A 27,395-nucleotide genomic window follows, 5' to 3' on the forward strand; every position below is an offset into this window, starting at 1 on the left:
CATGCTGAGCTTCTGAGCTTGACCCCCCCCCTTTTAAGGTAAAGTTTACCTTTCATAATGACATCAGTTACTCTGAGGACTGACACAGCTGAATAAGCCATAATGCCTAACCCCAAGCATAAGCCTCGATCTGAAGTTGGAAAAGAATTCCTCTATAGACAGAGGTGGTGAAAAGGGGGGAGATCCATTCCACTTGGCACAAAAAATCACCTCTAAACTAGGAAAAGAACAATGGGAAGATGAGAAGGAAGAAATAGTGAACATGAGATTGAACATTTGTTTATTTTATGCTTTTATCCCATAAATGGAATAACAATGAAAATAAGCCATTAGATTTGCCTTCATAAAAGCTTTAAATGTCATCTTAAGAAAACAAGTCCACACAGACCTGCATTGGTCACTGTAAACGTATAAATTATTTACATTTACAAAACTTTAGGTCAAGGGTACACAGTTATTTGCAGGAGGGGCCAGGATTTGAAGCAGGCTTTCTCTTTTTATTGGACACTTTTCCTCCTCTAACTCTGTAAGATCTTCTGGACCCATTGTTTCATCTTGTGTTCTTGTAGTTAGAAAGCTGTTCATAAGTGGATTTTAGATACATTGGTCCGTGTAGAAATTTTATTCTCCCTAATAATCTGTTGAGGCCAATATTTTTTAGGGTAAGGGGGATCTTGATTCCTATACTGTTATAGCTGTAGAACTGGTCAGTTGGGATTGGGGGGCTGCCACAGGGGGAGTAGGAGTTTTGGAGAGAGTTTTAGGGGGCTCTCTAGGAAGAAAGGGCTAACTGTGGAGAATGGGTTTGCTTTGCTCTAGCCTGGCAAGTAGGGAGAAAAATTCCTGGCCAGTGGTGGTGACACAGGACTTTCTGTATTTTAGGCATCTACTCTATTAATTTAACTTAACTTGTTAGTAGTTGATTTCTGTCAGCTTGCATTTAGGTTTCGGGGTTGACAGGCCTGTTTGGAATGGGCAGACACAGGAACATGGTACCATTTCCAAGTGAAACCAGAAAGATTTCTCTGGTGCTGAGTTGGAATTTGCGGAACCAGAAGATGAGGGGACACGAAGTGGGCATAATTAAAGCCTACAAAATGAACAGCACAGTGGTCACATCAGGTGCGGAGGACTCCCGTTCCTACCACATCTCATTTCTCTTTTGTTTAGCGGCTAAAATGTATCGCTTCAGTTCTTTGACTATTCTTTTGGTCAGAAAGTGTAGACTTGGCTTTCTGAGACCTTCACATAACACTTCTTCCGCATTCTTTCAAACTCACTTCCCATTTTAAAACAACCAGTCCCTTTAGACAAGATGGTCACTTTGACATTAGCTTGGGATGGAAGAGAAATCCTTCCATAGCCTATCTACTCTTCCAAATTCTCCCCAACTAATCCAAGTTCTATTCTGTCACAGTACTACAGTTCACAGGAATTCTTCCTTCATATGTCCTCCCAATTGTTCTACAAAGATCGTTTCAATCTACAGGGTTTCATTTCTTCAGCTAGACTATAAACGATTAGCTCAAGGGTGATGATTCTCTTATAGTTTCTTCTTTCACGTTCAGCAGAACGTTGTCATGTTGAATACATTCTTGTTTAAGTTACCTTCAAAGCAAATGGGCTGAAAGTGATCAAAATCACAATGAATCATGGTGGGTAATGGACTAGAATTCAGATTCCAGAACTCTATGGCCTATCATGAATTAGTTCTTTGTGGCTTTGGACAAGTCATTTCTTTTAATTTCGCAATGACAGTCTCCTCATCTACAGATGAGAATTACAGCACCTACCGAGGGTGCTGATTCCATGTGCATTCATACATTTGAAGCGTAGGAATGGCTGGGAACACGAGACATTACAGAAGTGAAGTGACTTTGGTTACTGCTGCTCTCATCACCATAATTATTTGTCCTCCTTCATGCCCGGGGCCACACATTACGGATGCTGTACAGCAATGTGTTAAAGATGTTTCATGTTCTCTATATAGCTCAGGTTTGCCTGGGACAAGTTTTCCTCCTGCCTCTGCCTTCCAAGTGGTGGATGACAGGCTTGTGCCCTTATATTCAGCATGGGGAGCAGTTTTGAAGTAAGTCAATGGATGAGCGACAAGGAGCTTTAAAACAATAGCATAAACTCAGTACACAGGGGAGGGAGCATGGGGCTGGCTGTGAGAGATGGGGCCGTGGAGAAGAGAAGAGACAAAGGCCATGGGGCACACTGGGTTGGGTTGGCTGCCCCTGCCTCAGCACTATTCTTGACTCAGGAACCTCTGAATCAGGACAACTAGTTATTCCATAACCAATGAATGAACAATTTAAAGAAAACCAGCCAGAATCCTAAAATTTTAAAGAAGTATAAAATAACTGATCAAAAGAAAGAGAATCAGCACACAGTAAATTTAGGAGCAAATAGGCAAACTTAAGAGCATGCATAAAGAATTTGAAAATACTGTATAGATCGAGGGATGGGTCTTTTCCTTATCTTGAGTTGAACATTTCTTTTCTTGCTTGCAGACTCTTGAGAGTAAGGTAAAAGGTACCACTGAGTGGGAATGAGAAGCAGTGTTTATGGCACAGGTGTGCATGCTTTAAGTCTTTTTATTCTCTCACCATGTCACTGCTGGGTATTATTTTTGAGAGGAGGCAAAAGCTTAGACATAAGTAATTTGTTCAGCTATTGCATGCTGGGGTCAGGAATGGGGAATGACTTTTGACCGTTTTTCAACCCGACTAAATGCTGTCATCTACTGAGGCCAACTAGGAAGATATGTGGACTAGCCTCACTTTTGGTAGGGGGTAATTTGTGCTAATGTTGGTCGTTCCTTAGGGAGATGTGCAATATGATGATTGAAGTCTGGATTTTAAGAAGTTTGAAGATGATGAAGAAATCTCTCTAAGACGACCTCCTCTGTCAGTGAGAATTCTTTTGTGAAACCCTGTATCACAGTAGCCCAGAGGCTTACAGTGAAGTTTTATCTTGTGCTGATATTTTGGGGAACTGACTGAGGTTTGTGAAGTTTCCTATCACTGCTTGGCCAAAGCAACTTTTTAAACCTTCGATGTTTTTCATGCAGTTGCCAACTAGAAGTTATTTAATGCTGAAGCCTCCCAATTGTGCAGATGGAAGTACAGAAAATATTTTTGGAATGGGAAAGGCCACCTGACCACACATTCTTAACCCCGTCCTTATGCTTCCTGCCAAAAATTTTGGCTTCTTTCTCTTCAGAAATTCATAGGGTCTTGAATTTGCTAATGTGGATAGTTTTATCTGCTTGCCGGGCAGTTCATTTCAAACTATAAGCTCTACATGAAATGTGTCTGAGTGAATTTTCTGGCTGGTGGGTGGGGGATGTCTTCAAACTCTAGTCAGCATATGCTTTGGTAAATAAAGTCTCCCTGAAATGCTGTATACCAGTGTGGGTACTGTCAACAGCTGAGGGTGGAACTGAGCAGCTCACACAGCTTATACTCCAAATGTTTACTGTTTGGCCCTTTGCAAGGAAAGTTTGCTGACTTTTCAACATGCATTTTCAATTTTGATGTGTCTCAGTGATTTCCTCATTTATCAAAACAATACCCCACAGTTTCTCACAATCTGGTGATTTACCAAGGACTGCCCTTCTAACAAGAATAAACCAAATGCAAGTGGGACCTGAAGACACCCTCTCCCCAGCCTTGGAAGGAGGACCAGAGTTGACTCTACACTCCATGCTTTCTTGCCAGTGTCCCCTGATGTGCCCTGCCTGCTCGATTCATGAGCATCATTCTGCAACCTCTGCACTCTCCCTCGGTGCTTTCCTTTTGCTGAAGTCTAAGTATTTATTGGGATGGTTCCGACTTCTTTGGCCTGCTATTCTTACACTCTTCAACTGGGAAAAACATTTGTCATCTCCATTTCCTTTAGTTTTGTAAAGGAAATAAGCCAAACCAAATTGAAACTGGTTTATTTTCCCCCCTCCATCTTCGCCGCCTCCAGTTTTTATATTATCTACAAACTTGGAAAGTACATTTCATGGACTTATGATTTTTACATATAGCATTATTCACAACTATGGTTCTGAAATTGACCTTAGAGGAATTTTTCATCTGATTCTTTCTTCCATTCTGAGAAGTTTCCATCTGTGGATTCTCTGTGTTGTCCAAGATAAAGCTTTCCAAATACTCCTTAATTCATCTCCTGTTCAACACTACTTTGGAACACTGTCGAAAGTGTTCTGGCCAGAACACCACTGAGAGCCTACAGATTTCTCCGGTCCGCTGGTCAACATAAAGCGATGGTGGAGTGCTCAGCTCTGAATGGGACATCTATATCCTACTCCTAGCTCCAAAGCTCAGGGTTCATCTCAGCAGAGGGACTGGAAAGACAATGGCTGTAGGTCTCAATGACAATGGTTATGGATACTGAGAAATGGGCATCTATCATGTATTACAGACATTATTTTGGTTCTCTACTGCTATGGTTTAGACAAGTATCTTCCAAGGTCCATGTGCTCAAAGTAGGTCACTATTCTCGGGCACTGTTGGGAGGTGGTGGAACCTTGAAGAGGCGGAGCCTGGTGTGAGAAATGAGGTCATAGCGCTGTGCACTTGAAGGGCTATTGGGCTATCCTTCCTTTCTTTGTTTTCTTGGCTGCCATAGGGTGAATAACTTTCTCTACTATATGCTTCTGTCATGATATACCGAGGCCCAATGCAATAGGGACAAATGACCGCTATTGAGATTTCCAAGACCGTGAGCCAAAATAAACCATTGCTGTTTTTAAATTGTCCATCTCAGGTATTTTGTCACAGTGATTAAAGGCTAACCTGTCTCTATCCTTACTGCTCTGGAAGATAAAATGAAAGTTAGTGTCTGGTTTTGCTGATATCACTTTAATTTAACTAGCAAGAAAACCAAGGTTTTAAAAGGTCAAGGTTGATACATTAAGTGGCAAAACTGCAATTTGTGTCCAAGTCGCTCTGATCCCAGCCTGACTGCCTCTGACTGCCTTCTGTAAATGGAACTGAAAAGAGTAAATGACTAAGGGGAACATTCTGCAAAGGAAGGACTAGGGCCAGGCTTCGGGATTAAAAGGAAGAAAGTCCCCAGCAGCCCTTTCTCTAAGTCACCATAGAGGTGGGATATCACCTATGAGCTGCCTCCCACCCTTAAGGAAAATATAAGGATGTCCCCTAAGTATCTGGCTTCCTCGTGCTCACCTTCAGTTCTCTGGAGAAACTCTGTAACTTCAGGGGCAGTCATGCTTACATGCTTTAAGGCCTTTATGGGCTGAACTACAAGGACCACGTGCTACTGGCTCACCTTTGGTGTAAAAACGTTAAGCAGAGCAAAAATGTTGCTGAAGCTATGGTTTGATGAATAAAATTTGGTATGTTTTGAAGGCACAGATCAAACTTTATCGGGATTTGGTTAAGTCCATCACCAGTGTCAATTTTAGAGAATGTGGCTACTCATTTTTGTAAGGAGGTCAGTGTGGTCTTTACAAGTACTGCTTTTAGAGTCACATTCTTATCGTGGAACACTGAACTGCTTGTATATAATACATGAAATCTTGCTATCAGATGAGGAGAAGGGCCATATGCTAGAGTTTTCAGCTAGAGGTGTGGTGTGTGATATACCTTCTCCAAATACAAACTGCAGGTGGCCATTATCTGAATTTCAACTCAAAATGTGATGATTTACGAAGAATACTTGAAAAACAATAAACAATTTAGCTTCTTCTTGCTTCTGATCTTGGTCTCTGAATACATATACATAGCTCTGTAGGCATACAAAGGTGGCACACAGATGTAATAATTGTAATGGCTACTAAGTGCCTAGTGTGTGCCTAGCACTGTGCATGTTAGTAACTGGCTTCATCTAGGTGAAGGTGAAGCTACATATAGAAGAAGCAGCTACCCCTAATACAGATAGACACAAGTGAAATATAAAAGTCTTATAAACTGGAAGCCAGCTTGCTGGAATACCGAATGCTAACTTACATCAAGTTTAGTTAGCTCTGATGGCTTCCTTAACAACAATAGCAAGCCCATGTATTTAATCAAGCCTCCCACCCCCACCTCCAAAAAGGAAAAATCAATAAAGACAAATGTAAGTCAAGAAAGGCTTCAAATTCCAACTCTGCTCCATATTGGGGGAGGGGCGGGTTGGAGCAAGCTCGTGTGACCTCTCTCCACTACAATTTCAACTGTGAAGTTAGGATAGTAATGTTAAAGGATTATTGTGGGGATAAATGAGTGCCTGAAACTCATGGAAGAGTACTAAATATTAGCTGTGACAGTAGTGAGCATGATGATTTCTTCATGGGTTTGGATGTGATGGAAGAGAGGAGGTCAGAAGGCATCTGCTCCCCATTTTTATTAGATTATATGAATGCTTCCAAGCCATACACCCTGTGTCACAGAATCTTAGCACTTTCTGAAATGCCTCAAGGAGAGGACATGTGAGCAATGTGGCCCACTTTTGTTTAGGATAGTGATTCTCAACCTGTGGGCTGAGACCCCCTACATGGGTCACATATCAGATATCCTGCACACCAGATATATACGTTACGATTCATAATAGTAGCAAATTCACAGTTATGAAGTAGCAGTGAAACAGTTTTATCGTCGGGGTCACCACACCATGAGGAACTGTATTAAAGGGTTGCAGCATTAGGAAGGTTGAAAACCACTGGTTGAGGAGTAGTTGTCACTCTCTAACTCTGCCTATCCTGAAAAAAGCCACAGAGACCATGGCCTCCCAGCAATTAGGAACTTCCTGTCTACACACCGTCATCCACTAGAGATTCCGCTGTTCATTCATTTCACCTTTGTGTGTACAATATGTTCTTAGAAATCTGGAGGCAATAAAACACACTTTAAAAACATCTACCTTTCAGGAGGTAAGTTAAAAAAGCAGAGAGCTAATTCTGATGCACAATGGTAGGAAGTAAGAAAGACTTCAGACTGGGGTACATGGCATCCTGCATGAGGTTTTCTGACCTAGCCTTTGGTGTAAGGATTCTTCTGAGGAAGAACAAGAATTAGCCAGACACAGTGGTAGGAAGGTCCCATGTAAATTCGTATGCTGCAAGTAAATAGGTATTGCTTGCAGGCAAAGTTCAGTGCTGTGAGCTGGGATCTAGTGAGAGATGAGGCCAGAGGAGGGGCCTGATGTTGGAGATAAAAAGTGCCATGTATTGTGCAATGGCATTTGGAGCTTATCCTCAAGCAATGATAGGCCAGTCCTACTTTGCTACAATCCCCATGCTATAAAATAGTATATGTCAATCTGTCCAATTGGGAAGTAGATTGTGTCACTTCCTTTCTTGGCTACTATTTCCAAAGCTTCCCTGGGACTCTGCTTAGTCTGATAACCTCATTCCATCCCACGCTGCAGCCAAATGAGTTTCTTCTAGGGTTCTGTAGCACAACAGGCTCACTTTCCCCTTAGAGTTTTTGTATAACTTGCCTTTTCTTCAGAAAGCCTCTTTGTCTTGGTAGCATATTCTGAGCACTGGTCATCATTTGGATTTTGGCTTATAGACATCACCTCAGAGTGTATGTCTAGAGTGGTCACTAAGGCCTTCTAATTTTGTACCTAAACACTTACTACCATCGTTTCTTGTTCAATTTTCTGTGTTTATCTTCCTTCCTTCCCCTCTTCTCCCTCTCCCCCTCTCCCTCTTATTTAGTATCTCTTTGGTGTCAGTTGCCATTTGAGCACTAGAATTAGAGCAATAAACAAAAGCTGTGCCACCACGGATACACTACTAACAAGTGATAATATGATGCATCAAATAATCATAAAATTCTGTAAGTCAAATACCAGAATTAAAGGGCTAGAGAACAACTGGGGAGGAGTGGAGCCTGTTTTAGATGGCATGATCAGGATAGCTCCCTCTGATATGTGTTATTGGACTAGAACTCTAAATGCAGATCAACTGTAAGGAATATGTACTCCTGTTTCATGCATTACAATATTCCCAGTGAGCTGATATATAGGAATAGTTGGGCATATGCTCTGTTCTCATGACCAATACCACCTTTAAACCTTTGACTTCCTAATTAGACTGAGTTCCATCCATCGGAAATGAGTCTTGTTTTTCATCATTCTCAGTGTCTAGTACAGGATCTGCTGTGGTAGGGCTAGGAGAATAAAGGAAGAAGAAAACAGGGAGTGCAGTGAACCAGACTGTCACAATACACTCAGGACACCTTGGAAACGACTGCCTGAGAAGCTGACATGTGAATCATGTGAATTTATTTCAGAGAGTAAATATTTCAGAACGTGGGTCAATAGTATCTGAATTTTTATTCATTCTTTGGTAAAACTAATTTTTCTAATGTCAAGTTTTGGCTCTCTTTCTGCCTTGACCTATTCTTGATAGTCCAGGATATTTATTATACACTTTAATAAATTGGAAAGTCCTACAGACCAACAGGCAGCTGGATCTTGCAGACTCCTAGGGAGGTGGATTTGGGCGCTAAGCAAAAACAGACTAACTGAACTAACTCTAGCACTGGACATTTCAGCACATCTGTCTGAAAGCGAATGAGCATTTTTTGAACCATGACAATAAAGTGATGAAGACAAGCAGTGACACTCAGCGACGAAGGGGTCACCAACAGTCCACAGCGAAGTGGTCCCCATGGTAGTCTCATGACTCACACATGCTCTGAGCAGATACATTTATTCTCCTTTCTCAACTAGAATTTGGAAAACCCAATAGAAAATCAAGTTATAGCCATATTTGTTAGTAGCCAGCAGAGTAAATTGCAAACATTAAAATGTCAAATATCAGAAACAGAGCCTAAGGTTTTTTTCTCAATTGCATGCAATCGATGAATTTACATTGCAAAGCATTTTCAAGGCTAGATCTAGATCTAGATCCACAGCCTTTACTACATTCCTCTCGATGCTACCCTGTCTCTCAATCATTGTCCTGGGTGAGTGACAGTCAAGTCTTTCTCTCTGTTGGCTTAGGTCCAACTTTAGTATCCTGAGCACCTAGTTACCATATTGCCTCGTCTAATAAGATTCCACAAAACTATCTCCATTTTAAAGTTACTGGAGTAAGATGCTCAACACTCAGTAAGGTGAATTAAAAGGTCATGGTAGTATTTCCCAAGTGCTAATTCAGGAATTTCTGGCATTTCTAAGTCTTTTTTTTTTTAAATTTTTTTGGGTGTGTGTGTGTGTGTGTGTGTGATCAAAAGAGTATTCTGAAAGCATTGCGCACAATATTGTTCTCTTGGAAAGTGAGAACACACATTGGGATGCTTAAAAGAGTTAAGAAAAGTGAAAACCCCTAAATAATTTCCAGTTGGGGAATAGTTAAGTGCATTTAGGAACAGTAATCAGCTGTTAAAAAGGCAACACAGCACAGATCTCTATTATAAACATGTGAAATAAAAACCCAGTCGAAGGTTCTGAGCATGACTAACATCCCATTAAAAACCCAAATCCTAAGTGTGTAGATGGCTTTATACAACACAATAAAATATACAAAAACTCCTAAAGGATGTATACCAAGTCATTATGCGTGGTAGTCTCTGGGGAGTAAGATGGGGATGAGGGGAAGTTGGGCTTTTTACTTTATAGATTTGGATATCATCTGAATTGCTTTATAGCCATTTTATTATTTTTATAATAAAAAATCAAGTGCTATATTAAAAAACAGACATAAAATGCAGCAGTAAACACATCTGTTTAGCTTTAACAGAGCACTTTTCAAACTCATGTGACCACTGAACCCTGATTTGCGGAGCTCTCAGAAATGACTTGTGCAGGCAAGTCACCCTGCTGCTGAAATACTGAAGTCACCATGCTCAAGGCTTTCCCCTAACCTTGTCAGCATTAGGATTTTGAGCTTCTGTGGTCATTTATAGATGAGTGAAGGAGGTTACTGTGACCCTGGAGATTGTCAGTACTCCACACTACACTGGAGCCATTATAAAATTGAAGAATACACTTTGAAAATGCAGCACTGTTCTTGATACATAGGCAGTGCTAAAAATTGTTGTTATTTCTACTACCATTGTTGATTTTTAGTTTTATGAATGGTTCTTGTCCAAGGAGCCCAATAATAATCCATGCTGTCATCCCAACAATAACACACCCAAAACAGAGGTACCATGAGATTAGGATATATAATCACAGGTCTAACTGAGGGTAAAAACTTCCTAGAACAAATAGTTTAGTCCAGCCCACTCAGAGGATAGGATTGCCTAAGAGTAGTTGGTGTTAGGTAGCTGCCCTCTCTCTCTCCAGACCCGAGAGGCTAAACAAATGTAGAGATGGTCCTCATGCCCAAACTTTTCAATGGCTTACCCCATGAGGAAGAAACACAATAATGTTGTGACTTGGAATGGTGTCCTTCTACCCAACACTCAAAGCTTTTCAGAGGGCACCCCATTCATCTTTGGGCTAAGGGGGTCGGGAAGCAGTGCTGATCAGTTATAAAGATGATAGTATATTGTTTAGAGACATTAAATGCTTTGTTTTACTCTAATACTGTCTACCAGAAACATGTCTGAAAGCTAGGGGGGTAATTCCTGCCCTCCGCCCATTTCCTCTTTCCAACCCTTCTTAGATCAGGGTTCTGTGAGACTCACCTGTCACTGAACTGAACCGCTTCTCCATTCTTGGTCCAGTGGATGGTAGGCCTTGGGTTGCCTACTGCCTCACAGTGCAGAAGCACACTCAGGGTCCCGCTAGCTAGAGCCACAGTCTGCCCCAGGTGGGTGACCACCTCGGAGGCTGAAAGCTGCTGTGCTGCTGAGATCTTTCGCAAGATGGTGGGCTTGCGGTGAGGCCTGCGGGAGCCACTCCCAGCTTCCCCAGACGAGCTCCTTAGGGAGCTGCTGAAGCTAGAGACGTGTTTATGAGGTGGGATGGCCACGGGAGAAAACCTCTGCTCAGAGGGCTTGTGAAGCATGTCTTGATTCTCCAGGTGACTGCGGAAGATGTCTTGGGCCAGCTGGGCCACCAGGTGCTTGCTGTAGAGGTCTCGTAGCTCCTCAGGCTGCTGGGACAGGTTCCTGAGGATGTCATCCAGGCGCTTCTGCTCAGCCACCATGGTGAAGGGCAGATGCAAGAGAGCCTGTTCAGTACTGGGATCCTCCTCAAAGGATGCGTTCCTTTCTGCGGAGTCCTGCACCTCCCACGAGGCCAGGAGCTCTCCTGGCCAGCCGCCCTGCTCCAGCAGCCTAGACACGATGTCATCATAGCGGTTCCCGGGGTCTGCAGTAAGGCCGCGCTTCTCAGCCTTGCTGCCATTGGAGAAGATACCATTTTGGTGTTTGTGGGTTTGCAAGACCTCCTTTGGATTGGCCTTCCTCACCGGCAGGGCCTCCTCCTCCTCACTCCAAAGGCTCAGGGGCCTGGCCACAAGCTTGCGGTTTCCTCCAATGAGCTTAATTACAAACTGCTCCCGGGCGGGCCCTGCAGAACAGGTGTAGATGCCGGCATCTGAGGGCTTGAGGCGATGGATCTTCAGGTAGCCGAAAGGGGCCACTGTGACGTGAGCAGAGCTGATGCTGTGCTGGCCATCTTTCTCCCAGGTGATGAGGGGCTTGCGGAATCTGCGTGTGGGACACCGGAGCACCACAGTGGTTTTGGGAAGCAGATAAGCAAATCCTCCCACCACGAAATGCAGCTTCCTCTGCCTGCGGGTCTGGATGTATATATTTCGTGCAGCTGCGATGTGAGGGCTGTGCTTCGTGGAAGGCCTTCCAGGCCCTGGTTTGAGAGAGATGCCAGACCAAAGGAGAAAGAACCAAGAGCAGGAAAAACCAGAGTGAGATAGGACCACTAGAGAGGGCAAGGGACAAAGGGGAAGAACTCTTCTGTTGATTTTGGCCAGGGCTTTCATTTATTCCCTCCTGTTTATCGGAAAGGAGGTGGCTACCAGCTGTGGATCATCAGGCTACCCCACCTTCAAAACCTAGAGCGCTAATGAGGTGTGGTGTGGGGCAGCCCCACAGGAACTCAAGAGGTGGAGGTGCCTGGAGCCAGTTCTCATTAAAAGCATTTAAAGAAGAAATCCGCATCATAAAGAGAGGCAGAGGACAAGGAGGAGCACATTTCTCTGTTAAATGTCTACCTTCTGGGCCATGCAAAGAACCACAATGTACATGAAGAGGGGACCCCAGAAGTGTTACCAGCCTAGGGATTAATATTATACAGAACAAGTGTGTTTAGAGCAGTTTAAAACCCCAGACTGGATAACATTAGACTTCATTGGCAATGAGCAGCCTCCAGTTTCCAGATCTCAGCATGCCAGCAGGGGACCTTTGCTCTACCCTTTGCAAGCTGTTTTTCCAGGGGAGAAGAGAACTCGGGCTGGACACTTGAGTGATTAAGATTCCCTTTCCATTTGTAGCTGGGCACTCCAGTCACAGCGGTCCTCAGGCTCTGCTGCCCCACAGTGCCTCACTACTCTGGGGCTCAGGGAAGGTCCTTGTCTGGTGGCTATGGCTGCTGTTATATGGGGTTCCATATCCCCACCCTCAGAGCTCTGACATACTCACTTGCACAGGTTGCCAGCATGCAGGGTCTGATGGAGGAAGAGAAGGGCAGGGGAGGACACAGGGTGGAATTGACAACAGTGGAGGCCCCGGTTTTCAGCACCCTCCGGCAAATGGCACTTCGAGTCTGGGTGCCCTCCCCACAGCTCACAGAGCACTGGTGGAGGAAGAAAGGATAAATGTATGAAAGTCCCATGAATTAGAGTATCATGGTTGTTCTGTATGGTATCAGTTACTGAAAGAGAAATGTTTACAGCAGTGTAGAATAGCTGTCTTACAGCACACTTTGCCCTCCAACACTCTGTATTCTAAGGGTTCCTATGAGCACTTATCCTGTTCTTAGTTACATATGGCTTAGGCTTTAGGGTCACAGAAATACAGAGTTCCGTGTTCAAATCTTAGCTCAGTATTTCAGTAGTTGGAAAGCTACTGAAGCTCTCTGCACTGTTTCTATTTCCCAAGTCTGTTAATGGTAACCCAACAAATGATATGCCTCCCATTAGAAACCGTTTTGGATCTACTTTGTTTGGGGTGAAATGTCTAGCCTCTACAGCAGTTATTCAAATGAGGAGGCAAAAGTCAAATGCATTACTAAAAGGAAGTAGACTTCAGGGAAATGTAAATGAAAAGGACAATGAGATATCATGTCACAAATACTTGAATGACCACATCAGAAAGAAAAACAATAATAAGTGTTGGTGAGGTTGTAGAAAAAATGAGAACCCCGCCCCCCACACGTTGCTGGTGGGAATGTAACATGGTATGATCCCTACCATCCTCTCCCAGGCAAAAGAGTTTATTAGTTTTGATAAAAGGAAAATGTACTACGGGACCCAGTTATTCAACTTGTACATATCTACCTTAGAGAAATGAAAGTATACATCCACACAAAGACTTACGTGCAAATGTTCACAACTGCACTGACATTATTTAACAACATTTGACTACTAATAACCAAGAAGTAGAACCAACTCACTGCCTACTAATTGTTGAATGGATAAACAAAGTATAGACTAGTTATACTAATAGAATATTATCCAATCATATAAAGAAACATGGTCCTCATATGTGCTATAACAGACAAAACCTAAGAACAGTGTGCTAAGTTGAATTTTATAATAGGTCAATTATATGTCAATGAAGTTGTTTATAGAAGAAACGGTAGTTAAGTCATTTAGTAAAAGTGTAACAGTAGAAGGCAGGTTTTGAGACACCATAAAATTAACACTAATAGTTACTTAAATGATGGTATACTAGGGATTTCTTGACCTATGCCTTGAAGATGGGGAGAATCTGAGTGGGATAAACATAACAGGTGTAAGCATGGCAAGCAGAGAAATTTCTAGAACAAAGTAGAAGAATTCAGTGCACAAGTCCAATGTAGGCTCGGGGCCAAAGCAAGCCAGTTTTACTGACAATGGGGCGCAGGTGAGTGCGGCAGGAGTGTGAGAGGAACTTAGGGCCTGACTTTGGAGACCTTTCATTTTCAGGCAGGCTTGGAATTGGTCCACAGAGCAATGGGAGGCCATGAAGTGGGGAGTGACATGATGAAAGAGGTGTTTGAGAAGGTGAATCTGGCAACACTGTGCGGAGGAGGGGTGGAGGAGATGGGACATAATGGAGGGGCCACCACAGCCTGGCTTGAGATGATGAAGACCTGAACCTGGGTCATGGCAGCATGCCACTGGAAACATGACAGCAAAAACAACAGAAAACTATCTTATACTTTTAAGTTTTACATGGGAGTATGTTGAAATGACTCTGATCTGTGGGGCAGACTATAATATCTGCCACCCCCAAAGAAATTCAAGATGTCAAGGACCAGTGCAGGTTGAGATCAAATCCCTGCTTGTGTTACCTGATGCCTGATGACTATGGAGTCCAGATTCTTTCTGACATCTGTTTGACTGTAAATGACAGTACCAGATCCAAGGGTCAGGTGGGATGGGGCAAAGAGCCTGATAGCTTTAAAACATGGCCATTTTAGTTCAGTCAAATGGAAAAACAGACTGCTAGCTAGATTTCAGGCCAAGGTCAGCTGTGACTTTAGGAGTCTAGTACCACCTCTAGCATCAATTTCCACATCTCTGAAGTAGGGAAGCTAAGATGATGTTGAGTCTCTCAAGCCTGGTAACCAGTGGTGAGGAGGTGATGCAGGAGCAGCTTCTCAGGTAACGGGGACACCTACCACTGGAGATGTGTCACCCCACCCCTTCTTCAACCACATAGCTCTCATTTTGTTTTAGATTTAAAAATGTGTGTGTGCACTAGTATTTGTCCACTGCACATGTAGAAGCCAGAAGAATACGTAGAGTGTCTTATTTTCCATTCTCCACCTAATGCCCCTGAAGCTAGGCTGGCAGCCAGGAAGCCCCAAGGTGCTCCTGTACTTGGGAGATTATGTGCCACCATTCCCAGCCTCTCCTCAGTGTCTACAATTTCCATTCATCAATCTGGATTGCTTAGAATTTTAGATAAGGGTTAACTCCTTCTAGTTTCCCAGATATGACCTTTTCTTCCCAGGGAGACAAAGCCTGAGGGAGACCTAGATTATAGTCCTGGGCTCAGTCACTCAAGGAGGTGGAGTGTTTACCTAATTTCTTCATTCTCCTGAAAATGAGCCCAGAAGGTAGAGAGCCACCATCATAACAAGGGTCGAGTTTAACTAGACGCAAGAACTTCATATGTCTCATTTAATCAAGACTCTGCCTACACGATGGACACTGTTATCTCCATTTCACAGACAATCAAAGGATAATAAAGATTAAGCAATGGGCCCGCTGCTGTGCAGTTGGTATGAGACTGAGGGTTTGGAGCCAGGTTTGCCTAACTTACAAGATCCTGTTCTAAAGGTCTGCTTTGCTTAATGTGATCCAGTTCAGTGGGCTCCTTCCTTTGGTGCTTAAACCACAAGGGCCTTTCTTTCAAATCTGCAGGCAGAGCATCACCTTTTCTGAATGCTCTGTGCCCTATATCCTCCTAAGACCACAAATGTCAGGAGGATGGAGGCAGGTGGCAATTATTATACACCTACAGTTCTTCCTCCACAGTCCGTCATCCGTGAGCCCATCACCCTATAGACATGTTACCAGGAGGCCATCTTTACCACAGCCACTTGGCACATGTGCCAGGGCTCTTTCCTGTGTAGGTTTTCTTATTGTGATTTTTTTTTTCACGTATAATGCCACTCAAATCAACAGACTCCTGGAAAAACCACCAGCCAACATGTCTGTGTACACACAGGTATAATACGCACACATTCTTTCTCCACCCTTCCATTCTTGTATCCTGCTGAAATACAAATTGTTTCTAAAATACAAAAACAACCATTCCTCTTTCTGTTTTGAAACATCTGGGATGAGACACAGCCAGAGGTAATTTTCCTGGTAAATTATAATAATGATGATTTAGATTCCTTCACAACCTCAATGCCCTTATTTGGCACTATTTGATGGACTCTAAGTAGGCTGATAATGTATGAAGCAAGAATCCCATGCTGAGAGGTCAGGGGTCTTAATGTACATGGCTTGCCTTTTCCTTCTGGAAGTAAGCATCTCTGCGACACACATTTCAACCATCAGCAGCTCCAAACTGTGAGTTGCATATTAAGCACTAAAAAGCCCATGGGTCAGGAAAGCCAATCTGAATGCTTCTATTCAAGAAAAGGAAAGGTCTTGAATGTGGTTTGGATGCAGCAGTCTTTCTGGTAGTGGCTGAATTTGCTTGGACAGCAATGATTTTAAGACTTCTCTGTGGAAGACACACAGGTCTTTGGAGCTGGGTAGTTAAAGGCAACTCAAAGGAATTGTAGGGACTGAAAACAGTCAAACTAAATCTTTGAAGCCAGCTGTAAAGGAATTCATGCCAATATCAGAACAGGACTTAGAGAAGCAGGTTAGTTGGAGGTGTAAGTTTGGGATCCCTAACTCCAGGCACCATCTGGAGCTGTGAATACTGAGCCATCATTTTCTCAAGTGCAAGGCAACGGGGGAAATCAAGTTCTCTGGCTGGGAAGTTGTTCAAGTTTTAGAGTCAGGAAACTAACAGTAAAGAGGCAGGATTTCCTTGGCCTTCTTTCCCTAATAAATCACATCCTTTATTGTCCAGTAACTTGGAAGAGAAGAACTAGGGAGGTCTTGCCCTTCCTGAGCAGAGACTGGAAACATCTGGGAGGAGTGGGAGTGTCAGGAGGATGGGGCTAGGTGGAGAAAGAGGTGAAGAACCCCGAGTCCTGGGATTGTTCGAAGGGGATCCCATTTATAATTGCAGGTTTCCGATTATTACTTGTTAGGCGAGGGCTGGCTGCATAGACCAGGTCCCCATGATAAACTAGGTCCCCATAGCCTCGTCTCCACAGTTAGGAGAGCTTTTTGGTCTCTTTTCTATGCATGTGTTTGGGGCGACTTCTCTTTCCTCCCATGACTTGCATTCTCTGCTCCCGAGGAGCATACCTACCTCTGACCAGTCTGAGAGAAGCCACTCACTGGGGCAGTCGTCCTTCTTGCATTCTTGCTGGGAGGTTGGTTTGGAGGCTGCACAAAAGGTCTCCGGAAGCTCCAGGAAGCTGCCATCAGCCATGCGCTGTTTGCAAAGAACATCACGTTTCTGAACTCCTCCTCCGCAGGTCCTGGAACACTGGGGAAGCAAAAAGGGTCAACACAGGCAAGGATTTTGACCTCCACCTTATTCTTATTCTTGGTTGAGGAAAGAAAAAGGTTTTTTTTTTTTTTTTTTTTAGACAAACCAGGAGTCAGGCCAAAGGGTTTTGTTTCTTGTCTTTGTTGTGAAGGTTTTTTTTTTTTTTTTTTTTTTGTAGCAAAGTTTTTTTGTAATTCCCCGCTCATAACCTCAGGTATTTAACTTGAGTATCCAGGAATTCAGGAGCCCTGGAATCTTAGAAATTTGCCCCTGAACTGTGATTTGTAGCCACTCAAGAGAACTGGTTTAAGAGGTTAGTATCATAAAGTGTTCAATGTATTTATGATCCAGTGAAAATAACCGGTGCTGCTTCCAGAACGAGCAAGAGCAACCTCCTGCCATCGGAACTAACCCCCAAAAATGCATTTCGAGAGAGGACTGTCTTCTCCCCCATGTGGGAGCGCTCACTCAACCACACTGGGCAACACGAGATTTAGGGGCCGGCTTTCTTAAGAACTCATCTGGACTGGCGATTTCTAACGGCACTGGGAGCCAGAGCCACTGAAATCTGGTATGCAAGAAAAATAGCCTTCTGTCAGTGGTTTTCAGAGGGACCGCAGTAAAACACTTTGTTTACATGGAACTTAATAGTTATAATCTGGCTGCTTGAGGCAGGAACGAGGCCTCCCGGGGCAGAGATAGTTGGCTTTTTCCAAGTATTTTTCCCTTCCCTTTTAAGGGCCCTCAGTTTTTAGCATGGTACATGGTTTTCCTGTATAGGCTATATTTGGCAAACTTCTTTGAAGACAGACACAGCCACCGGACTAAATGATGACCAATGGGACATAAACAGATGGATGTGTGCAATTTCAAAGACCTCATCTAGAGAGAGATCAGCATTCTCTCCTCATTCCTTGCTGACAGGAATGGGCACAGTATATGAAAATTGTGGCTTCCATGTGATACGTACAAAAGACAGAATAGGCTTTATTCTTGACTGGGAAGCCCTGCCTGCTTCTCCTTATACGAAATACCTTTCTACTTTTTGAAGCCACCACCATTTTGAGATTTCTGTTACACCAGCCATATATAACCCTACCTAATATATACAAAACCATGGCTTAGCTAGCTTGGTGGAGTTCATCCCAAACATTTCAGGGAACTTTCTGGTTTCTTAGAAACAGTCTCTAGTCTTTCATTTGCTGTCCTTGGGTTTGTTGAGACACTAAGTCTAGGTTCAAAAGCTGTGAGTTTGCATTGAAGGAATGGTTACCCGCTCCTTGGCAGCAGTCCTGTTAGGTGGCTGGTAAGATATTAGGGCTGAAACGTGTCCCTACTCCCACCCCAATCAACTGCTCAGACACCAAGGACAAGAGCTGGGGGATGCTAGCCATTAGTCAGAGGAATAGGACCTGAGTCCAGTCAGGAAAGCCATTCATGGATGACTATGTAAACCTGGTCCCAGGGGCTCCAAGCCTTAGAAGATTATTATCTAGTGAGGGTAAAGAATGGCTTCAGACTGTTGCCTTCTCTTATAAGAATCAAGTCAAGGACTGCAGAGGTGGCTCAGGAGTTAAGAATACTGGCTGCTCACAAATGACATAAAATACCTTGGGGTAACACTAACCAAGCAAGTGAAGGACCTATATGACAAGAACTTTAAGTCCCTGAAAAAAGAAATTGAAGAAGATGTCAGAAAATGGAAAGATCTCCCATGCTCATGGATAGGCAGGACTAACATAGTAAAAATGGCAATCTTACCAAAAGCAATCTACAGATTCAATGCAATCCCCATCAAAATACCAACACAATTCTTCACAGACCTGGAAAGAATAATACTCAAATTCATATGGAAAAACAAAAAACCCAGGATAGCCAAAGGAATCCTGTACAATAACACAACTTCTGGAGGCATCACGATCCCTGACTTCAAGCTCTACTATAGAGCTACAGTAATAAAAACAGCTTGGTACTGGCATAGAAACCGACATGTGGACCAATGGAATCGAATTGAAGACCCTGACATTAATCCGCACACCTACGAACATATAATTTTTGACAAAGAAGCCAAAAGTGCACAATGGAAAAAAGAAAGCATCTTCAACAAATGGTGCTGGCAAAACTGGATATCAACATGTAGAAGGCTGCAAATAGATCCATATCTATCACCGTGCACAAAACTTAAGTCCAAGTGGATCAAGGACCTCAACATAAATCCAGCTACTCTGAACCTGCTAGAAGAGAAAGTAGGAAGTAGTCTTGAACGCATTGGCATTGGAGACTACTTCCTAAATAGAACACCAGTAGCACAGACTCTGAGAGAAACAATCAATCAATGGGACCTTTTGAAACTGAGAAGCTTTTGTAGAGCAAAGGATACGGTCAACAAGGCAAAGCGACAGCCTACAGAATGGGAAAAGATCTTCACCAACCCCACATCTGACAGAGGACTGATATCCAGAATATATAAGGAACTCAAGAAATTAGACATCAAAATGCCCAACAGTCCAATTAAGAAATGGGCTATAGAACTAAACAGAGAATTCTCAACAGAGGAAACTCAAATGGCCGAAAGACATTTAAGGAATTGCTCATCATCCCTAATCATCAGGGAAATGCAAATCAAAACAACTCTGAGATACCACCTTACGCCTGTCAGAATGGCTAAGATCAAAAACACTGAAGACACCTTATGCTGGAGAGGATGTGGAGCTAGGGGAACTCTCCTCCACTGCTGGTGGGAATGCAAGCTTGTACAACCACTTTGGAAATCAATATGGCGCTTTCTTAGAAAATTGGGAATCAATCTCCCCCAAGATCCAGCTATACCACTCTTGGGCATATACCCAAGAAATGCTCAACCACACCATAAGAGCACTTGTTCAGCTATGTTCATATCAGCATTGTTTGTAATAGCCAGAACATGGAAACAACCCAGATGCCCTTCAACTGAAGAATGGATAAACAAAATGTGGTACATATACACAATGGAATACTACTCAGCAGAAAAAAACAATGGCATCATGAGGTTTGCAGACAAATGGATGGATCTAGAAAAAATCATCCTGAGTGAGGTAACCCAGACTCAGAAAGACAAACATGGTATGTACTCACTCATAGCAGGATACTAGACATGAAACAAGGATGAATTGTCTGCTACTCACATCACCAGGGAGGCTACCCGGAAAACAGGACCCCAAGAAAGACACAGGGATCGCCCAATGACAGAGAAATGGAATGAGATCTACATGAACAGCCTGGACATGAGTGGGGGTAATGAAAGGCGAGGGTCGAGGGAAAGAGAGCTTGGGGGAGCGGGAGATCCCAGCTGGATCAACAACAGAGAGGGAGAACAAGGAATAGGAGACCATGGTAAATGAAGACCACATGAGAACAGGAAGAAGCAAAGTGCTAGAGAGGCCCACAGAAATCCACAAAGATACCCACACAACAGACTGCCGGCAATGGTCGAGAGACAGCCCGAACTGACCTACTCTGGTGATGGGATGGCCAAACACCCTAATTGTTGTGCTAGAAACCTCATCCAACTACTGAGGGATCTGGATGCAGAGATCCATGACTAGGCCCCGGGTGGATCTCTGGGAGTCCAATCAACGAGAATGAGGAGGGTTTATATGAGCGAGAATTGTTGAGACCAAGGTTGGATAAAGCACAGGGACAAATAGCCAAATGAATGGAAACACATGAACTATGAACCAATGGCTGAGGGGTCCACACTGGATCAGGCCCTCCGAATGGGTGAGACAGTTGATTGGCTTGATCTGTTTGGGAGGCATCCAGGCAGTGGGACCAGATCTTGTGCTCATTGCATGAGTTGGCTGTTTGAAACCTGGGGCCTATGCAGGATTGTTTGGCTTGGCCTGGGAGGAGGGGACTAGACCTACCTGGACTGAGTCTACCAGGTTGACCTCAGTCTGTGGGGAAGGCTTTGCCCTGGAGGAGATGGGAATGGGGGGGGGGGCGTTGGGGGGAAGGTGAGGGGGACGGGAGGGGGGAGAACAAGGGAATCCGTGACCGATATGTAGAACTGAATTGTATTGCAAAATAAATTAAAATAAATTAAAAAAAAAAAAAAAAAAAAAAAAAAAAAAAAAAAAAAAAAAAAAGAATACTGGCTGCTTTTCCAGAAGACCTGGGGTTTGATTCCCAGTACCTACATGGAAGCTCACAACTATCTGTAACTCTAGTCCCAGGGAATCTGACATCATCTTTTGGCCTCCTTGGGCATTGCACGCAGGTGGTGCATAGAGAAACGTGCAGGCGAAGCACCCACACACGTACAATAATAAAAAAAGAAAAAAGAAAAAGAAATCAAGTCAGTCCAATGGGCGTGTCAATCACCGGACAGTTAAACAACCTTCAGGAAACCTGTCAATTTTAGAAACTTTAAAAAATATATTTGTTTATTTACTTGTGTGGTGTGGTGGTAGTGGTGGTGGTGGTGGTGGTGGTGGTGGTGGTGGTGGTGGTGTGTGTGTGTGAGTGTGTGCAGGTATGCATACTATGGTACATATGTGGAGGTCCGGAGGGCAACTTAATAGAATCAGTTCTTTCCTTTCACCTTTAAGAGGCTTCTTGGAATTGAACTCAGGTTACAAGGCTTATGCAGTAAGCGTCTTACTGACTGAGCCATCTCGCTGGGCTCCAGCTTAAAAACGTAGGTTGATACAATGGTCTACGGCCATTGTCCACTCTGACACTGTGGGCGTGTTTTCCTCTGCAGTGGTCTCTCTGGCCATTGCACCACTGTTACCCTAGACTACCTTATACTGCTCTATAACAAGCAGTGCCTATTTTATCCTACTCTACCCTCTTCCTACTTCTTTCAATGGCGATCACGAGGAATGAGAAATGGAGGGGAGTCTAGAGAAAGATCCCAGGAATGTCTCAACCTGAGCTTTTTTTTTTTTGGTTTTTTGAGACAGGGTTTCTCTGTGTAGCTTTACGCCTTTCCTGGAACTCACTTGGTAGTCCAGGCTGGCCTCGAACTCACAGAGATCCGCCTGGCTCTGCCTCCCGAGTGCTGGGATTAAAGGCGTGCGCCACCACCGCCCGGCGCAACAACCTGAGCTTTTAAACAGTGCTAATGCCCAAGCCCCATTTTAGACTATTATATGAGAAATTCTAGAATGTATGTACTAACTACTTATTTACAAAGTACAAACTAGTACCTTCTTATTTTTTTTAAACATGACTTCATAGGTCATTCTCTGTTAGATAATCCTGTTGTGTGACAGAGCCAAAGCTGGGGCGTAGGGAGGCCACTGTTGGGCTCATGTATGATTTCTTTGCACTGTGAATGGTTTGAGGCCACAGAGTATTGTGTAATATTATAAGGGCTATAGACTTTGCCTAGAAGGGCTTTAAACAGAGCCTTTCAAATGGTCCAGAATAATGGTGAACAACTTTTTATTTTATATTGAAAAATTTAAAAATTCAAAATGAAAATAATTCTATTGAGTTGCATAGTAAAATGTGTGTGTGTGTGTGTGTGTGTGTGTGTGTGTGTGTGTGTGTGTGTGTATTTTCCAAAGTTACAGTTGGAATAAACAACCTTTGGTAAACACTCTGTTAAGTAAATCTTATTCTCATGTGACAGATAGAGAAATGAAGGCCCAGAGAGATGGAGCTGCACAACTGGGGCCACACAGATGCTCGAGCTGGTTCATTTCCGGTCAGTGCGATGTTCAACAAGTTGCGCTGAGTAGCAGACACAGTGGCAGAATAGGCCTAAGGTCAGCCTATCTTCCTGGGAGGGCAACATCTTCTCTCTGCTTGCAGAACTGAGGGGATTAACTCCAACCTCTCCTTAAGGCCAAGAGACCCAGGCTTCTGATGTCTTCAATGGAGGGTTGCTTTGCAATGCAATTCTTAGCTTCCACCCCGTGACTATCCTTGATTGGCAGGAATTAGCCCAGGATCTGTGTTTGGAGACCAGCACCCTAAAGTACTTTAATTATATTTTGATGATCCTAGAAACTTGTTCTGCCTAAGTTTTTTCGATTTCTGAGTTGATAGCCTCTATCTGAACACAGGTCCTAGACAATGAACTGCCAGACCATATGTGGTCATCTTGAGAACACTTGCTAATTGTCATGGAGCCAAACAGTTCCTTCTAAAAGCTTTTCTGGAGTCTTTGGCTTTGATTAAGATAAAAATATGTGGTCTCCAAATTTTGGCTTTTTTTTCTATTGCCTTACATCAGCTAGACAAATACTGTCCTACTGATAGGCACTGTTGACCTAGCATTTGCCTTCTTTTGGACTTTAAGTGATTTTGTGGTGAGATACAATTCAATAAACCACTAGAGCAGTGGTTCTCAACCTGCAGGTCATGGCCCATTGGGAGGGGGTCAAATGACCCTTTCACAAGGATCGCGTGAGACCGCCAGAAAACACATATATTTATATTACAATTACATTACATTCATAAGAGTAGCAAGATTATAGTTATGAAGTAGCAACGAAAACAATTTTATGGTTGCGAGTCACCACATGAGGAGCTGTATTAAAGGGTTGCAGCACTTGGAAGGCTGAGAACCATTATTCTATAGGATTTTACTCTCCTCATGGCATACCTCACTGTGCCTAGTGGTGCCTTCTGTGAATGCAAGATCTCATACACTAGACCATGTTGATCTTTCTGGTACATTCTTTGATACTCTACCATGCGTTAGGGTGCTAGTTGCAATAGACAATTCATCCTTCTCTGGGAACGGACACTCTTTCTGCCTAGGCCTTTGGTCATGTTGTTCACTATGCCTTGCAGCTCCTCGCTCATTCATAAACTTCTTAGGCATCCTAGAGGGCCCAGCTTGCAGCTACTCCTTTGCTAAGCCTCCTCTATCTCTGTGCATATTGGCGAATGGTTCCCTTCCACCACATCCTGACTTAGGATGGGTACCTTATCTCCTCCATAAAGGCTCATAGTTCATGTGTTTGCTATTTCCTCTGCCTCCCTGAACATATCTAGGATTAAGAATCTTCTGAGCAAAGGGAATTATCCATCTGTGTACTCCCCAGTGCAGAGTGTAGTGTCTGGCAAAGACCATGCACTTCATAAATGTTTTCTGAATTGATGATTAGATGAATAAAAAGGCTCTACATGCAGATGTTTCAAAGATGTAAAGCAAACATCCAGCTGTGACAGATTCTTCTTTTATTAGACTGTTTGATCATTACAGGAAGCTGTGTCCCCAGTCAGCAATGGGATTTGGCTCTACTGGGGCATTCTGACTTTCCTAGCATGGGAGAGGACCAGCTCCTATCTATCTATCTATCTATCTATCTATCTATCTATCTATCTATCTATCTATCTATCTATCTATCTACCTACCTACCTACCTACTTACCTATCTATCTATCTATCTATCTATCTATCTATCTATCTATCTATCTATCTATCTATCTATCCATCCTTTTCTTTCTTTCTTTCTTTCTTTCTTTCTTTCTTTCTTTCTTTCTTTCTTTCTTTCTTTCTTTCTTTCTTTCTCTCTCTCTCTCTCTCTCTCTCTCTCTCTCTTTCTTTCTTTCTTGTTTCTTTTTTCCTCTCTCTCTCTCTCTCTCTCTCTCTCTCTCTCTCTCTCTCTCTCTCATCTATCTATTGGTCCTGCTTCTAAAGCTTGCATCATATTTGCTTAATACATTTCTCCAGTGTGTTTACACAGATGAAAAAAATGTCTTTATCACTGTCTAAAAATCATGGAAGGTGCAACTTTATGAGGGGAAAGGCTTCAAAATCTATAGTAACTTGGTAGCCATGTTGAGATGACTTGGTGAGGCTTCAGCTCCTTATGTGAGAGGCAGCATGCAAAAAGGAAATATTTATAGAGGAGAAAAAGCAAGAGAAATTCAATAAAATTAAATGAAAAATATTTGTCTTCATGAATCATCATTTAAATCAGATTCTGGAATGAAAAGGTAAATCTCTGGTAAGGGGTATTTTAAAACATATGCAATAAAAACAAATAATAAAGACACCATTTATGCTGCATATATTAGCTGCCATATATGATTCATGGCAAGGTTGTGGCTTCATTACTTTTATATGAAATTTAAGAAATATACAATAAAGAGACCACTTAAAAGCTGTATTTCTCTGCAGAAATATGTTCATGTGACCTGTATTTTCAAAGATTTCCCCATGATTAGCATGTCAATAAATTCTGCCTGCACTGATTTTGTAAAAATGTTTCGTTTGGTAGTTTAATTTAGAGTTGAGTTCATTTCCTTGGTACTTCAAACCATATTACGGCACCCAATGCAAAATGACATTTATTTTCTATTTCTAAGGTCAGCTTTTCAGGTTTAGCATGGTATGAGCTGCTTATTACGCTTATAACTCATTTCACTCATTTCTTTACTCATTCTTTCTTTTGCCAAACACTTGGGTACCCACTGGCACTAGGTTAGCTGCCGGGGATTTTAGATGAATGTAAGTGGTTATTATGTTACTGGGATCTGTCATCCAGTAAAGGAGAAAACTTTACTTAAAAACATGATCAGTTTTACAAGGAGAGACTACTTGAAAGAGTGCAGCTGTACCTTTATGGGAAGGTTGGCTGTGCTGAAGAAGAGGCAACATGAATAGTTAGTCAGGAAAATGGGAATGGGGACAGCATCTAACCATCTGGGCAGACACCCAAGTTATGCAGTACCATGATATGGTCACATAGCTCCGAGTAGGCCTGAGGATGAGGTATACGGATCATGAAACTGCAATGTCATCTGAGGGGCAGACAGTGAAAGGCCTTTGAATATAATCTTAAAACCATGGGGTATCAGTAAGGGTTTTAAAGAGGGGGCTAACATGATGAAATTTGTAGGAAATGACTTAGGCAGCATAGGCCAAAGGTTTCAAAGAATCCTGCCCAATAAGATATTAGTTGGTATTTGCTGTGTAGCAATTTCCTCTGAGATAAAACTGTCCAACTTGGGGGAAGCTTGTTAAGACATAAGAAATTAAGAGAGGTTAAACAGTTGGCTGTTCTAAGGGATAGGTGTGAGGATGGGGATGGGATGGCGTGAAATATTTCATCCTGCAGGAAAGCTGTTAAGCTCAGGAAATAAGTCAAAAGCTTCAGGAAGTCCTGAAATTGACCAGATTAATTATGCTCCCCTCCCTGCTTCACATGTATAACCCCAAGGATTGCTGAGGGATATTCTCAGACAAGCTGAACTTCCTGCAAGTAGAGACCAGTCCATCAGCCTGGAAGAAGAAGTTCAGACCCACTGAACTATCTGGAAGGGACACTGGCCAACCTGTTGAGTTGCCTGCAGCCTGTGCAGTGTGCTCCCACTTTGTAGCTTTGGTGAGTTGTCACCGCTGCTGGGGTGGACTTTGATGATGCAGTTGAGCCCATTTCTGCTTCTATAAGTGACCTTTCACCCACATTCCTATAAATAACCCCAATGGAACTCATTGTTTCACCCAAATCAGACTTTAGTGGTATTAGTACATTGCTCTATTGCTGGTTGCCTACCTGGGGTAAGTAGATTTTTGTTCATATCTACCCAGGGAATGTCTGTCACATAGCAGTAGTCCATGGAGAAAAGGCTTCTTGGCCAGAATTTACCTAAATAACACTGCACGCATACCCTTATTTGATGACTTTCAGCCCAGGGCATTTTCAAGGTCCAATAGAATGTTTATATTAAGAAGTCATTGATACCAGGTTGGGGAGTACCGATGGGATTTCTGCAAGACAATTCTCTGTGTGTAAGAGCTTGGTTGCTGATCGTGAGAACTTGGATCAGGGCTCTGGGAGAAAGCTGAGAAAGGAAAAGAATGAAGATGAGCTGCGGGAAGTGGAATTAAACTGGCCATGAGAGTTCACTGAGTGTGAAGGACACATGGGCTGAGAAGGGCATCAGCTCCCAGAGAGGAAGTGGCTAGATGGTGACAGCATGTGCCAGTGATCAATGGAGAATGGCCACATTTGCTGGGAAGGGTGGCTAGGTCCATATGGGGCATTGTAGATCTTTGGGGGTTGAGGCAATTCAGCAATGTAGGAGACTGGGAAATGCCATATAGAATAGAGGCCAAAACTGAGGCACACTAAGTTAGGATGTGGAGAGATAAAGGAAAGCTGGGACTCAAATCTCACTAGGAAACTGCTAAAATGAGGGTATCATTTTGTAGACCAGCAATACTTTGTTTGCTTACTACTATGAGTTAAGCCTTCCTAACAGTAGAAGCACAGGGTTATGCAGTGAGACTTAT

At 43.0% G+C, this 27,395-nt stretch overlaps 1 protein-coding gene across 4 annotated transcripts in view; it reads right to left on the reverse strand.

Annotated features, from left to right (window-relative positions):
- Adamtsl1 (ADAMTS like 1) overlaps window positions 1–27,395 on the reverse strand; it is a 949,615-nt gene that overhangs the window by 84,589 nt on the left and 837,631 nt on the right. For all 4 annotated transcript variants that reach the window (XM_052717522.1, XM_052717521.1, XM_052717520.1 and 1 more), the window contains 3 exons: window positions 16,971–17,150; window positions 12,519–12,672; window positions 10,602–11,727 (listed from right to left, as the gene is read on the reverse strand). In XM_052717522.1, the coding sequence (XP_052573482.1) occupies window positions 10,602–11,727; window positions 12,519–12,672; window positions 16,971–17,150 (1,460 nt within the window). The remainder of the gene's footprint in view (window positions 1–10,601; window positions 11,728–12,518; window positions 12,673–16,970; window positions 17,151–27,395) is intronic.

Source organism: Peromyscus californicus, unplaced genomic scaffold (genome assembly GCF_007827085.1).
Source record: "Peromyscus californicus insignis strain IS unplaced genomic scaffold, ASM782708v3 Scaffold_5__1_contigs__length_169319896, whole genome shotgun sequence".
NCBI classification, from domain to species: Eukaryota; Metazoa; Chordata; class Mammalia; order Rodentia; family Cricetidae; genus Peromyscus; species Peromyscus californicus.